General features: G+C 40.8%; 1 protein-coding gene across 5 annotated transcripts in view; it reads left to right on the plus strand.

The window, feature by feature from the left end:
• Positions 1-13,106, plus strand: part of NEK5 (NIMA related kinase 5) — an 88,262-nt gene that overhangs the window by 14,238 nt on the left and 60,918 nt on the right. For 3 of the 5 annotated variants that reach the window (XM_039473319.2, XM_039473320.2, XM_039473321.2), the window contains 4 exons: positions 4,178-4,275; positions 6,579-6,662; positions 6,748-6,818; positions 9,700-9,786. In XM_039473319.2, coding sequence (XP_039329253.1) covers positions 4,178-4,275; positions 6,579-6,662; positions 6,748-6,818; positions 9,700-9,786 — 340 coding nt within the window. Of the gene's footprint in view, positions 1-4,177; positions 4,276-5,890; positions 6,264-6,578; positions 6,663-6,747; positions 6,819-9,699; positions 9,787-13,106 lie in introns of those variants that run through there. The other 2 variants (XM_074387657.1, XM_010337909.3) reach the window with 2 other exon arrangements.

The following is a 13,106-nucleotide window of genomic DNA, read 5'->3' on the forward strand; positions in this document are numbered from 1 at the left end:
CTCAAACACCTGAGTTCAAGCAATCCACCTGCCATAGCCTTGGCCTCCCAAAGTGCTGGGATTACAGGCAAGAGCCACTCTGCCAGGCCTTTAATTTTTTTTAATGTGCATTTTAGAATGAATTATAATAATTGTTTAATGTTAGAATTTGACAAATGAAAAGGTTATCCAGGTGTGGTGGCTCACACCTGTAATCCCAGCACTTTGGGAGGCCAAAGTGGGTGTATCATGAGGTCAGGAGTTTGAGAACAGCCTGGCCAAAATGGTGAAACCCCGTACCACTAAAAATACAAAAATTAGCCAGGCGTGGTGGAGCATGCCTGTAGTCCCAGCTACTTGGGAGGCTGAGGAAGGAGAATCACTTAAACCTGGGAGGTGGAGGTCACAGTGAGCAGAGATGACACCACTGACTCTAGCCTGGACAACAAAGCAAGACTGTCTCAAAAAAAAAAAAAAAAAAGATTATATAGTACCCTTAATTGTTTTGAGAGGTCAATGATAAATGGGCTTTACAGGTCCAGAAACTACTGTCCTATAGTGGACCTTGCTTTCTCTTTCTGGGGTATCCTTTTTTGTTTTTTTGAATTATCAAATATTATACATCTTTTAGGAGTAAACACATCCCACCTCATAAATCTAAAGTGATCTCTCTCACCTCTGCTCTGAGCCCCTCTAAACTCTTACTGGCCTTATCATACATTCACATGGCATTTATAGTATACTGTATTATTAGGTTAATATGTATTCTTTGTTTCCCTCAATGAGATTGGAAGTTCCTTGAGAAGAAGAATTATTAGTTATACCTTTTATTCCCTCCTTCAGTGCTTATTTTTTAAGCAGATGGAAAATTTGAGAGCATAAATGATTTTTCCAGGTACTTACAATAAATATAAAATTAACAGTGGCTAATGGATAAAATACTTATTTTACAGCCAGATAATGCTAATTGACATAAGTGGTTTTTTTCTTTTTCTTTTTCTTTTTTTTTTTGAGACGCCCACACTGGAGTGCAGTGGTGCAATCTTGCACCTCCACCACCCAGGTTCAAGTAGTTCTCCTGCCTTAGCCTCCTAAATAGCTGGGATTACAGGTGCACGCCACCTCGCCTGGTTAATTTTTGTATTTTTAGTAGAGATGGGAGTTTAACTGTGTTGGCCAGGCTGGTGTCAAATTCCTGACTTCAACTGATCCACCCACCTTGGCCTCCCAAAGTGCTGGGATTACGGGCTAAGCCAGTATTTTCTTTAAGATGGCTCTGTCATGACAAATCTTGAGTCAGTCAGTTTCTTTCACCAAAAACCAGTGTAAGGTTGAGTGAACTGGAGGTTGATGAAAAGGAAATGAGATTAAATCATTTCTCTTCTGTCTCATTATTCTGATTCTTTCATGGTTTTGAAATTGACATCCCTTCATTGCTGTGGCAGACTTTAAATAACTGAGCTTTAGTGATAAGAAACATCAGTTCTCCTAAAACTAACACATTCCTGAAAATAACTGATCTCTAGATATTAGGGCATATCAGGAAGCATCTTCTTTTTTTTCTTTTTTTTTTTTTTTTTTTTGAGACGGAGTTTCACTCTTGTTACCCAGGCTGGAGTGCAATGGCGCGATCTCAGCTCACCACAACCTCTACCTCCCAGGTTCAGGCAATTCTCCTGCCTCAGCCTCCTGAGTAGCTGGGATTACAGGCATGCGCCACCATGCCCAGCTAATTTTTTGTATTTTTAGTAGAGACGGGGTTTCACCATGTTGACCAGGATGGTCTCGATCTCTTGACCTTGTGATCCACCCGCCTTGGCCTCCCAAAGTGCTGGGATTACAGGCTTGAGCCAATGCGCCCGGCCAGGAAGCATCTTCTTAGAACCCTTCCTGGATGTCCAGTCTGACTTGCATGCACTTTCTCCTCACTCTCCAGCCTGCAGACTTCTTCACAGCAATCCTCACCCAGTGCTTAGGGAGCCCCAGCTAGCCTTTGCCTCCTTAACAGTAGGATGAATGGCTTCTTTGCTTTTTATTCCTACATAACATTCCTTGTTTTTGCATGTCCTCAATAGAAGTTTGTTAATAAATGAATGGATCTGTGTGTTAAAGAAGAGACGTGGAAAAATTGAAATACGTGAAAGAAGATGCATGTTTTGCAAATTAGAAGCATCCAAGGGTAGATGCTGCCAGGTTCCTGATATCCATGGGAAAGTTGGTTTAGGTTTTAAAGAGTGGGATAGCAAAAGATAGCTATTTGGCAAGAGATTCTGGCATTTAGTGGATACTACAGAGGAAAATGTTAGGAAGATTAACAATTGCTTATAAGCCCGGCTTTGTCGCATCTGTCTTGTGTTTTTTGAATCTACTCAACAGACATTTAGGCCCCTTTGATGTGCTAACTTCTGTTTTGGGTACAGAAGAATGAAGTGTGGACAAACAAGTTAGTAGAAGTCCTTCTTTTTTAACAAGATCCCAGCTGGTGGTTGGTCAGCTAATGAAAAAAGCTGGTTAAAGCAGAAAATCATCTCTTTTAGTCTATTCCAGCAGCTGTAACAAAATGCCATAAACTGGGTGGCTTATAAACAACAGAAATTTATTTCTCACGGTTCTGGAGGCTGGGAAGTGCAACATCAAGGTGCAGGCAGATTCAGTGTCTGGTGAGGATTCACTTCCTGGTTCATTGATGGTTTGTCTCTTTTTGTCTTCACATCGTGGAACGGGAGAGGGTCTCTCTTGGACACTACAGGCCTCTCTAGTATGTTCAAGTACCTACTCACCTTCCAAAAGCCCTACACTTCCTAATACCATCATCATGGAAGTTAGAATTTCAACATATAATTTGGGGAAGACACAGACATTTAGACCATAGCAATTATACAAACATATTTTAACATAAGAAGACAAAATCATCCTTTGAGTGCAAATGGCTGGGGAAAAAAAGAAAAGAAAAGAAAATCTAAGGAAATTACAAGCATTTGTCAAAGGATAGTTTCTTTTCTTTAATATAGAGCAAGTGTTTGTGGATAATCTGTCCACAATCCTTTTTATAAGTTTTCTAGTTATATTTCATTCAACATTTAGGTCAATGGCAATTTCTTTTTTTAAAAAAAGAAAACTACTCACTTTGTATTACTGAGTCCTTCAAAATATTCAGCATAGCTTTTGGAGAAATAATCATATCTTTCATTTTCTATTCATATATATATATTTTTTTTTTGAGACGGAGTTTCGCTCTTGTTACCCAGGCTGGAGTGCAATGGCGCGATCTCGGCTCACCGCAACCTCCGCCTCCTGGGTTCGGGCAATTCTCCCGCCTCAGCCTCCTGAGTATCTGGGATTACAGGCACGTGCCACCATGCCCAGCTAATTTTTTGTATTTTTAGTAGAGACGGGGTTTCACTATGTTGACCGGGATGGTCTCGATCTCTCGACCTCGTGATCCACCCGCCTCGGCATCCCAAAGTGCTGGGATTACAGGCTTGAGCCACCGCGCCCGGCCCATTTTCTATTCATATTTTATCAGTTTATGTTACAACGACAAGAATAAATGGTATAAACATACTGGGAAAAAAAACACAATGGTCTTGGTAGGATTCAGTTTAATTGGTAGGAGCAGAGGTACTTGGACATACTAGAGAGCCTTGTAGCCTAGTGATAACCTGGTTGGGGCAATAGCAATGGAGAATGTCCTGTAATCTAGTGAGTGGTTTAGGCAGAGGTCAGTTATGAGTTTCTATTGTATTCAACAATGTAGTTGAATAAGTGCCGTATAAATATGGCATTATGCCCAAATTCAAGAAGGGGCTGTTAATTCTTCCTAGGGTGTTATGAAAGAGTCACAGCTGCTATTTTTGCAGCAGATTTCTAATCTCTCAAATGACTGTATTAATAAAAATAGCCAACATTTCTTAAACTCTTATTATGTGCAGGCATTGCTTTAAGCATCTGACATGGATTAACTGATTTAATCTTTCCAGCAATCCAAAGAAGAAATTTCTATACTGTTATTTCCATTTTACAGGTGAGGTAATGAGGCAAAGAGAAATTAAAGTGACTTGCCCAGAGTCACAGAGCTAAGAAATAGAAATGGCATAGTGGGATTAGAACCCAGTCCATTTTGATTCCACAGCCAGAACATGACATGATGATAAATATCTGAAGTCCTTCCAGCACCAAATGATTTCTTTTCTTACAGAGAATGGCAGGCTGTTTATTGTGATGGAATATTGTGATGGAGGGGATCTCATGAAAAGGATCAGTAGACAACGGGGTGTGTTATTTAGTGAAGATCAGGTAAAAACTTTGAATTTGCTTTTTAATTTTATATATGTGTGGCGGGGGGAGAATTAAACGTGTAATGTCATAAGTAGACTATGTTGTTATAAAGCATGTGTTTTGGTAGAGAAATTCAAACCATAAAATAGTGGATCAATGTTCTTGGTAGATTCAGTCCAGAACAAGTTTCCAGTTGAACCTAAACTGAATTGTTTTTTAGAGAGAGATTTTCTTGAGAAAAGATAGTCTGTTTGGACAATCTCGTGTATGATGCCTCTGAGTTAAAACTTCATGGTTAAAAAAAAAAATCTGAGCCGGGCGCGGTGGCTCTAGCCTGTAATCCCAGCACATTGGGAGGCCGAGGCGGGTGGATCACGAGGTCGAGAGATCGAGACCATCCTGGTCAACATGGTGAAACCCCGTCTCTACTAAAAGTGCAAAAAATTAGCTGGGCATGGTGGCACGTGCCTGTAATCCCAGCTACTCAGGAGGCTGAGGCAGGAGAATTGCCTGAGCCCAGGAGGCGGAGGTTGCGGTGAGCCGAGATCGCGCCATTGCACTCCAGCCTGGGTAACAAGGGCGAAACTCCGTCTCAAAAAAAAAAAAAAAAAAAAAAAAATCTGAATGTGAGTGTTCCTTAGCCATTTAACATATGACATATTTATAGCTTCACTGTTTTCTCTTTAACAATTTGGTGCTCTGTTTTAAAATAGATATCCCACTTTGCTAGAGAGGATAGAAACTTATCTTAGCCATGCCTGTTTGGTTTCACTGGTTATTAAGAGGGGGAGACAAAAAATGAAGAATAATGGCCTCAATTCCCACTTTCTCTTTGCATAAACATATTTCTCTTCTGTTCTCCAAGCCTCCTTGGAACTTTCTTGGGAGAGGTACTCATAAAGGAGACAGGTTTGTATGTGTGGAGAGGAATCTGAATTAGTGCCTGTGTGATTGATGGTAAGGCCATTGCCTCAAGCAGCACACAGAAAGGCCTGCCATCTATCCTTTGGCCATTTGTTTCTTTGTTCTGGTTTAGCATGTAAGAGCGTCATGCTCATATAATTTCCACTTAAAGTTGAGTATTTTGAATATACAAAGGATTAAAGAATCAATATCTCTAATCTCTGTAACATTAGTCAAGCATTCTTTATATGCTCATTTGTGTTAGATATTAAATTCCATATTCATAGAAGCTCTCCTTTCTTATCTAGGTACTATTTTGCCACATTTTATAAAAATGCTTCTCATGACAAAATTTTTAGTTACCTTTCTTTTTGTTAGGAATGAACTAAAATTACAACTGGAGATTAATGTTTGGAATGTAGTTTTATTCCTATTATTTTCCTCTTTCTGTATAATTTGGCAGACAAAGAACCAGTGAAATTTTAGAATCGTTTAAATAAATCTCTATGGTCATAGGACATATTTTCATAAAGAGGCTCATGGCCAACAAAGATAAAATAAAATCATGACTTAGAAATAAAATTAAACTTTTTTTTTTTTTTTTTTTGAGACGGAGTTTTGCTCTTGTTACCCAGGCTGGAGTGCAATGGCGCGATCTCGGCTCACTGCAACCTCCACTTCCTGGGTTCCGGCAATTTTCCTGCCTCAGCCTCCTGAGTAGCTGGGATTACAGGCACACGCCACCATGCCCAGCTAATTTTTTGTATTTTTAGTAGAGACGGGGTTTCACCATGTTGACCAGGATGGTCTCGATCTCTTGACATCGTGATCCACCCTCCTCGGCCTCCCAAAGTGCTGGGATTACAGGCGTGAGCCACCGCGCCCGGCGAATAAAATTAAACTTTAAAAGTAAAGTATTTATTGTTTTTATATTAGATATATAGACATTTCATTACAATTCCTAATAACCTCACAGATCTCGCGTTTCTTCCTCTTTCTCTCCCTACCTCCTTCCACTGTAAAGGAAGAATCGGTGGTGCCCAGGTTATCAGGAAACAGGGCTGCTGCGTATATTCCTGATGCAATTAGCATCCCAGGGATAAGTAAGAAAAGAAGAAAATCATGAATGGCATGCCTCTTTCCCTTGCTTCTACTTATCGTTTTTTGCATGTGGAATTTCCCTTGATACCAGTGATATTTGGATTACTTTTCTGTGCCTCCATTTTTCTAGTTGTAAAATGAAAATAATAACGTTATAAAGTGTATCTATTAACTTCATTTCTATAAATAGACATACACTATGTGTGTGTGTATATGTGTATGTGTATAACTTCTTTCTTTCTTTTTGCATGTTACCATGAAGACGTTTCAGTGACTACCAGGCTATTCAATGGCTTTGTTTTTTGTTCTCTCTATAGATCCTCAGTTGGTTTGTACAGATTTCTCTAGGACTAAAACATATTCATGACAGGAAGATATTACACAGGGACATAAAAACTCAGGTAACAGCTCAGACAGAAGACTAAGAGAGAACTCTGATCTTTTCTTGAAGTGCCTCAAACAACATGACATTTTCTCCATTTATAGAACATTTTTCTTAGCAAGAATGGAATGATTGCAAAGCTTGGGGACTTCGGTATAGCAAGAGTCCTGAATAAGTAAGTACTTTGAAAGTCATTTTTTTTTTTCTATTCAAAATAGCCCAAGTATGTATTTTTAGGTATCATGGATTAAGAATATATTAAAATCTTGGTTGTCCAAATAATTTTAGGTAGCTTTATGTCAGTGCATTAAATCAGTCAGATGGTACTTTGAGATTAAAATTCTCAAGATAAATTTTGGCATAATAGAATGATGTTGCTAATATTCTGTAGTGTGATTCCAGTTTTATCAACTATCGGATGTGACTAATACGCATAAAGCCAGTGAGAATTTAGTGAAACAGGCAGGTTTACACTTCTTAATGAAAAAAGTCAAACTCTGTAAAATATTTGAAGAAATTTATTCAGAGCCAAATACGAGTGACCAAAGGCCCATGCCTGTGACATAGCCCTCAGGAGATCCTGAGAACATGTGCCCGAGGTGGCTGGGCTACAGCTTGGTTTTGTACATTTTAGAGAGACATAAGACATCAATAAGGTGTACATGGGTTTGGTCTGGAAAGGCAGAACAACTCAAAGCTGTGAGGAATGGGAGGGAGCTTCCAGGTCATAGATGGATTAAAAACTATTCTGATTTACAGTTGGTTGAAAGAGCTTATCTAGAGGCCTGGAATCAATGGAAGGGAATGAGTGGGTTAAGATAAGGGTTGTGGAAACCAAGGTTTTTGTTATGCAGATGAAATCTCCAAGTAGCAGGCCTCAGAGAGAATAGATTGTAAATGTTTCTTTTTTTTTTTTTTTTTTTTTGAGACAGAGTTTCGCTCTTGTTACCCAGGCTGGAGTGCAATGGCGCGATCTTGGCTCACTGCAACCTCTGCCCCCTGGGTTCAGGCAATTCTCCTGCCTCAGCCTCCTGAGTAGCTGGGATTACAGGCACACACCACCATGCCCAGCTAATTTTTTGTATTTTTAGTAGAGACGGGGTTTCACCATGTTGACCAGGATGGTCTCGATCTCTTGACCTCGTGATCCACCCGCCTCAGCCTCCCAAAGTGCTGGGATTACAGGCTTGAGCCACCGCGCCCGGCTTGTAAATGTTTCTTAACAGTCTTAAAAAGGTGCCAGACTCTTAGTTAATTTTCTCCTGGATCAGGAAAAAGACTTGGAAAAAGGGGATTTTCTTCAGAATGTAGATTTTCCCCATAAGAGAATGCTTTGCAGGACTATTTCAAGATACGGGCAAAGAAACATGATGTGGAGTAAAGTATTTTGATTTCTTTCAGGCCTTCTATCTGTCATGTGATGTTATGCTAGAGTCAGGCTGGACTTTGATGTCTTATTGCTACAAAGCGTCTGCTTTGTCAGTCTTAAGGTCTGTTTAATGTTAATGCTGGTCAACTGTGCCTGAATTCCAAAAGGAAGGAGAAAATAATGAGGCATGTCCAACCCTGCTTCCCATCATGGCCTGAACTAATTTCTCAGGTTAACTTTGGAATGTCCTTGGCCAAAGGGAGGGTCCATGAGTTGTTTGGGGAGCTTAGAATTTTATTTTTGACTTACACACTTTCTAGTGAATAAATTAGTGCACCTGTTGGGAAGACAATTTGGTGGCAATATATATTAAGAGATTTTTTAATATTTCTATTCTATTTCTATTTCTGGAAATGTGTTCCAAGGGAATAGTTTGAAATTTGGAATAACGTAAATACCTAAATAATTGGAAAATGGTTAAATTTAATAAAACTTGGCATGGCCATGTACCTGACTATATCATAAAAAACATTTATGTTTGGCTGGGCACGGTGGCTCAAGCCTGTAATCCCACCACTTTGGGAGGCTGAGGCGGGTGGATCACGAGGTCAAGAGATCGAGACCATCCTGGTCAACATGGTGAAACCCCATCTCTACTCAAAATACAAAAAAATCAGCTGGGCACGGTGGCACATGCCTGTAATCCCAGCTACTCAGGAGGCTGAGGCAGGAGAATTGCCTGAATCCAGGAGGCGGAGGTTGCGGTGAGCCGAGATCACGCCATTGCACTCCAGCCTGAGTAACAAGAGTGAAACTCCGTCTCAAAAAAAAAAAAAAAAATTACGTTTTTGAAGACTTCTTGATAACTTTGTTATACTAAATAAAGAAAATGGAATTCTGAATTTTAAATACATTGTGATCACAGTTATATGAAAAATATTGGTGGAAAAAAGACAGGAAGGAATTATATCAGAATTTTAACAATAGGGGCCGGGCGTGGTGGCTCACGCCTGTAATCCCAGCACTTTGGGAGGCTGAGGCGGGTGGATCATGAGGTCAAGAGATCGAGACCATCCTGGTCAACATGGTGAAACCCCATCTCTACTAAAAATACAAAAAATTAGCTGGGCATGGTGGTGCATGCCTGTAATCCCAGCTACTCAGGAGGCTGAGGCAGGAGAATTGCCTGAACCCGGGAGGCCGAGGTTGCGGTGAGCTGAGAACACGTCATTGCACTCCAGCCTGGGTAACAAGAGCAAAACTCCATCTCAAAAAATAAAAAGAATTTTAGCAGTAGTTGTTTTGGGTGCTAAGATTCTGGGTAATTTTTTCTAATTATTCATTTTTGTATTTTCTAAATTTTAAATCATGTGGTTGCAATTAGTTAATATCTTACATCTGAGAGATTTTTATAACATGACAATTTCATCTCTTTGTGGAGTCTTTAAGCCATAAAAATATGTTTTAATGTGTAATTTTTTGGGAGGTGAATTGTAATTTTAAAAATCAACTGATTTTGTTACTTTATCAATATATAGTGTTTTTCTTCCTTCTAACACTTGTATGCTTCAAATCTTGTGTTATCCATTTTCACATTCTTCTTGCATGTCCATGTCTTAAGACTTTTCATAAGACTTTATCTCCACTAAAAAACCGTGCTAATTTATTGTTTAACATAATTTACTAGTTCCATGGAATTTGCTCGAACTTGTGTTGGAACACCTTACTACCTGTCCCCAGAAATCTGTCAGAATGAGCCCTACAACAATAAAACGTAAGTTGCTGACTCTCAGTTTAAAAGTGTCAGTAAAATCTGATGGATGATACTGAACGAAGATTCCAAACACTAAAATTCAAATCTCTTCTTTCTTTTTTTTTTTCTTTTTTTTTTTTTGAGACGGAGTTTTGCTCTTGTTACCCAGGCTGGAGTGCAATGGCGCGATCTTGGCTCACCGCAACCTCCGCCTCCTGGGTTCAGGCAATTCTCCTGCCTCAGCCTCCTGAGTAGCTGGGATTACAGGCACGCGCCACCACGCCCAGCTAGTTTTTTGTATTTTTAGTAGAGACGAGGTTTCACCATGTTGACCAGGATGGTCTCGATCTCTCGACCTCGTGATCCACCCGCCTCGGCCTCCCAAAGTGCTGGGATTACAGGCTTGAGCCACCGCGCCCGGCTCTCTTCTCTCTTTCTTATGGTACTTTTATAATTTCATTTTCTTCATGTGTGAAATTGTTCCTGGACCAAACTGAGGGTTGGGCTGCTATTTCTTGTGGCCCAATAATGAGATGCAGATGAAGTAGGGAGGAAGTGAGTTTTTATTTCTGTAACCAGTTATAGGGAGGTTTGGAAATTATCACCAGACCAACTCAAAATTGCAAAGCTTTTCGGAGCTTATACACCTTTTAAACTATATTTCTACATAGAAGAGTGCATTCATTTAAGGACATAAGTGATTCACTTCTTTTAATCTATAACTAAGGTTTGAGTCCTGAAGACCTTCTTCTGGAGCCTCAATACGTTTACTTAATCTAAAATGAGTCTAAGGTGCTGGGGTGATTACCCTTAATCTTGTTTTATGCTAAATCATGGAGGTTTGGGGAGTTCCTTCAGACCTCCAATAAACTTGTTTGTGGAGGCCTGGGGAGTTTCTTCAGACCCCTGATAAAACTTGTTTAATACTAAATGGGTCCTGTTAAGAATTCCTTCAGGCCAGGCGCGGTGGCTCAAGCCTGTAATCCCAGCACTTTGGGAGGCCAAGGCGGGTGGATCACGAGGTCGAGAGATCGAGACCACCCTGGTGAACATGGTGAAACCCCGTCTCTACTAAAAATACAAAAAATTAGCTGGGCATGGTGGCACGTGCCTGTAATCCCAGCTACTCAGGAGGCTGAGGCAGGAGAATTGCCTGAACCCAGGAGGCGGAGGTTGCGGTGAGCCGAGATCGCGCCATTGCACTCCAGCCTGGGTAACAAGAGCGAAACTCTGTCTCAAAAAAAAAAAAAAAAAAGAATTCCTTCATTATTTTGTCATGCTTTAAGGCCCAGGAAAGACCTAGGCAAAACTCTTGATGGGCTTTTGTTACATTCCCTGAGGAATATATAAGGGCACTGGCTTTTTTAGCTTTCAGTGTTTAACTTACCACTCAGTCAGTACTGAAACAGTTGTGATGGAGGCCTGCGTTAGTAAGACCTGGCCTGCCACAAAATGGGGATCCCAGAGACTATCTCTGAGCAGTGTTACCTGAAGCTTTCGAAGTTCTTTAGAAGAAAGCCATTTGTCTTCCTTTAAAGATACAAGTGGTATAAAAAAATAACATCAAAAATTGCCGTCACTGTGATGTCCATTTTTTGGTTGTATGTTTATACCTTTGAAGCACTGTTTTGTCTGTTGCAAGACAAGATTGAAGAAGATGAAGCAGAACACAGTGTGGTCTGGTGACTGATCACTGGGTTAGGAGCTGGAATCCTAGTCTTGGCTCAGTTGCTGACTTGACCAAGTCAGTTGACCTCTGTGGTCCTCAGTTCTCTAACTCATAACAATGAGAATATTGACTAGGTAATCTTTAAGGTGTCTTCCAGCTTTAAAACCCAGCTAGTTTTTATGTATGTGAGATCAGAGTCTGGTTCTCAGTAGTAATAATAATAATTATTTGTTTTGGTGATGGAGCCTGGTTCTGTCACCCAGGCTGGAGTGCAGTGGTGTCATCTTGGCTCACTGCGACTTCTGCCTCCCAGCTTCAAGCAATTCTTGTGCCTCAGCATCCCAAGTACCAGGACCATGCCTGGATAATTTTTTGTATTTTTAGTAGAGACAGGGTTTCACCATATTGCCCAGGCTGGTCTCAAATTCCTGACCTCAGGTGATCTGCCTGCCTCTCAAAGTGCTGGGATTGCAGACATGAGCCACCACACCCAGCCCTCAGCAGTAATGTTAATGTATACAGCAAAAAAAGGTGAAGAGGAACTTTTGCTTCCTATAAGGAGAAGGGAAAGATTTTAACTTTTCAAAGCCAGCTGCCATTGAACAAGTTGGCAGTAAGGAAGACTGTGTTCTGTTTGGGTTAATTGTCCTTTTGTTTAGGAAACTGCCCAAGAGATGTTTGGCTATTGGACTTTGAAAGAGGTAAATGAAAGGCAAAGCTCGGATGGTGGAGAATTACAAAAAGAATAGTAAGAATTTCTCTGCATCATAAAATAACAGGGATTTTTGTTTTGTTTTGTTTTGGTTTTGAGCTATCCCCTGGCACCTAGGAGTTTGGCCTCAAGTTAGTCATGCAGGAATGCGGGTAGAGTGTGCTGGACAGAAAGTGGGCTGTTTAGAGCAGGGCGTGGTGCTGCGGTGCATTGCTTTGTTTCCTTGTACTGCTTTTCAAGAATGTGAATCAACATGTAAATAGTGCTGGATGTGGTGACTCACACCTGTAATCCTAGCACTTGGGGAGGCTGAGGGGAATGATTGCTTGAGTCTAGGGGTTCAAGGCCCGCCTGGGCAACATTGTGAGACCTTGTCACTACATTAAAAAAAATAATAAATATTGAAAGGCTTTAAAATATGCAGAGTTGGTGCATCTGAAAATGGGAAGATCTTAGCAATAATCAGGTGGGTGGCTGCTGGCTCCGTTAGAGCAGCAAACATTTCCTGGTTCACCGCAGTCTTCACCATGCTGCAACGGGCCCCTCCCAACTGCCAGGTGGCTGCAGTACTGGCCTGAGCCCTGGGAGGCATATGAATTCTCCAGCCTGGCTGCAGAGGGTGCTCTGGGGACAGAAGTTTGGGTCTGTGGAAGCCCTAGAAAAGACAAATTCTGTGTGGTGTGAAGTGGTCAGTGAGTTTCTAGAAGCTCTAGAAAGGAGACGTCTGTTTCCTGGGTCAGGTGCAGGTGGCTTATGCCTCCCTCCACTTTGGGAGGCCAAGGAGGGAGTACTGGTTGAGCTCAAGAGTTTGAGACCAGAAAAAATAAAAATAAAAAAACCCCACAAAATTGTTTCCCACCAATCTTACCATCTCTTGTATTTATGGTCTATTGTACTCAAACCCTTAGTATAAGAGTCAGTCAGTCTCTCTCTCTCTCTCATTTACATGCATGAAGCATT

This window comes from Saimiri boliviensis, chromosome 16 (assembly GCF_048565385.1).
Source record: "Saimiri boliviensis isolate mSaiBol1 chromosome 16, mSaiBol1.pri, whole genome shotgun sequence".
NCBI lineage: Eukaryota > Metazoa > Chordata > Mammalia > Primates > Cebidae > Saimiri > Saimiri boliviensis.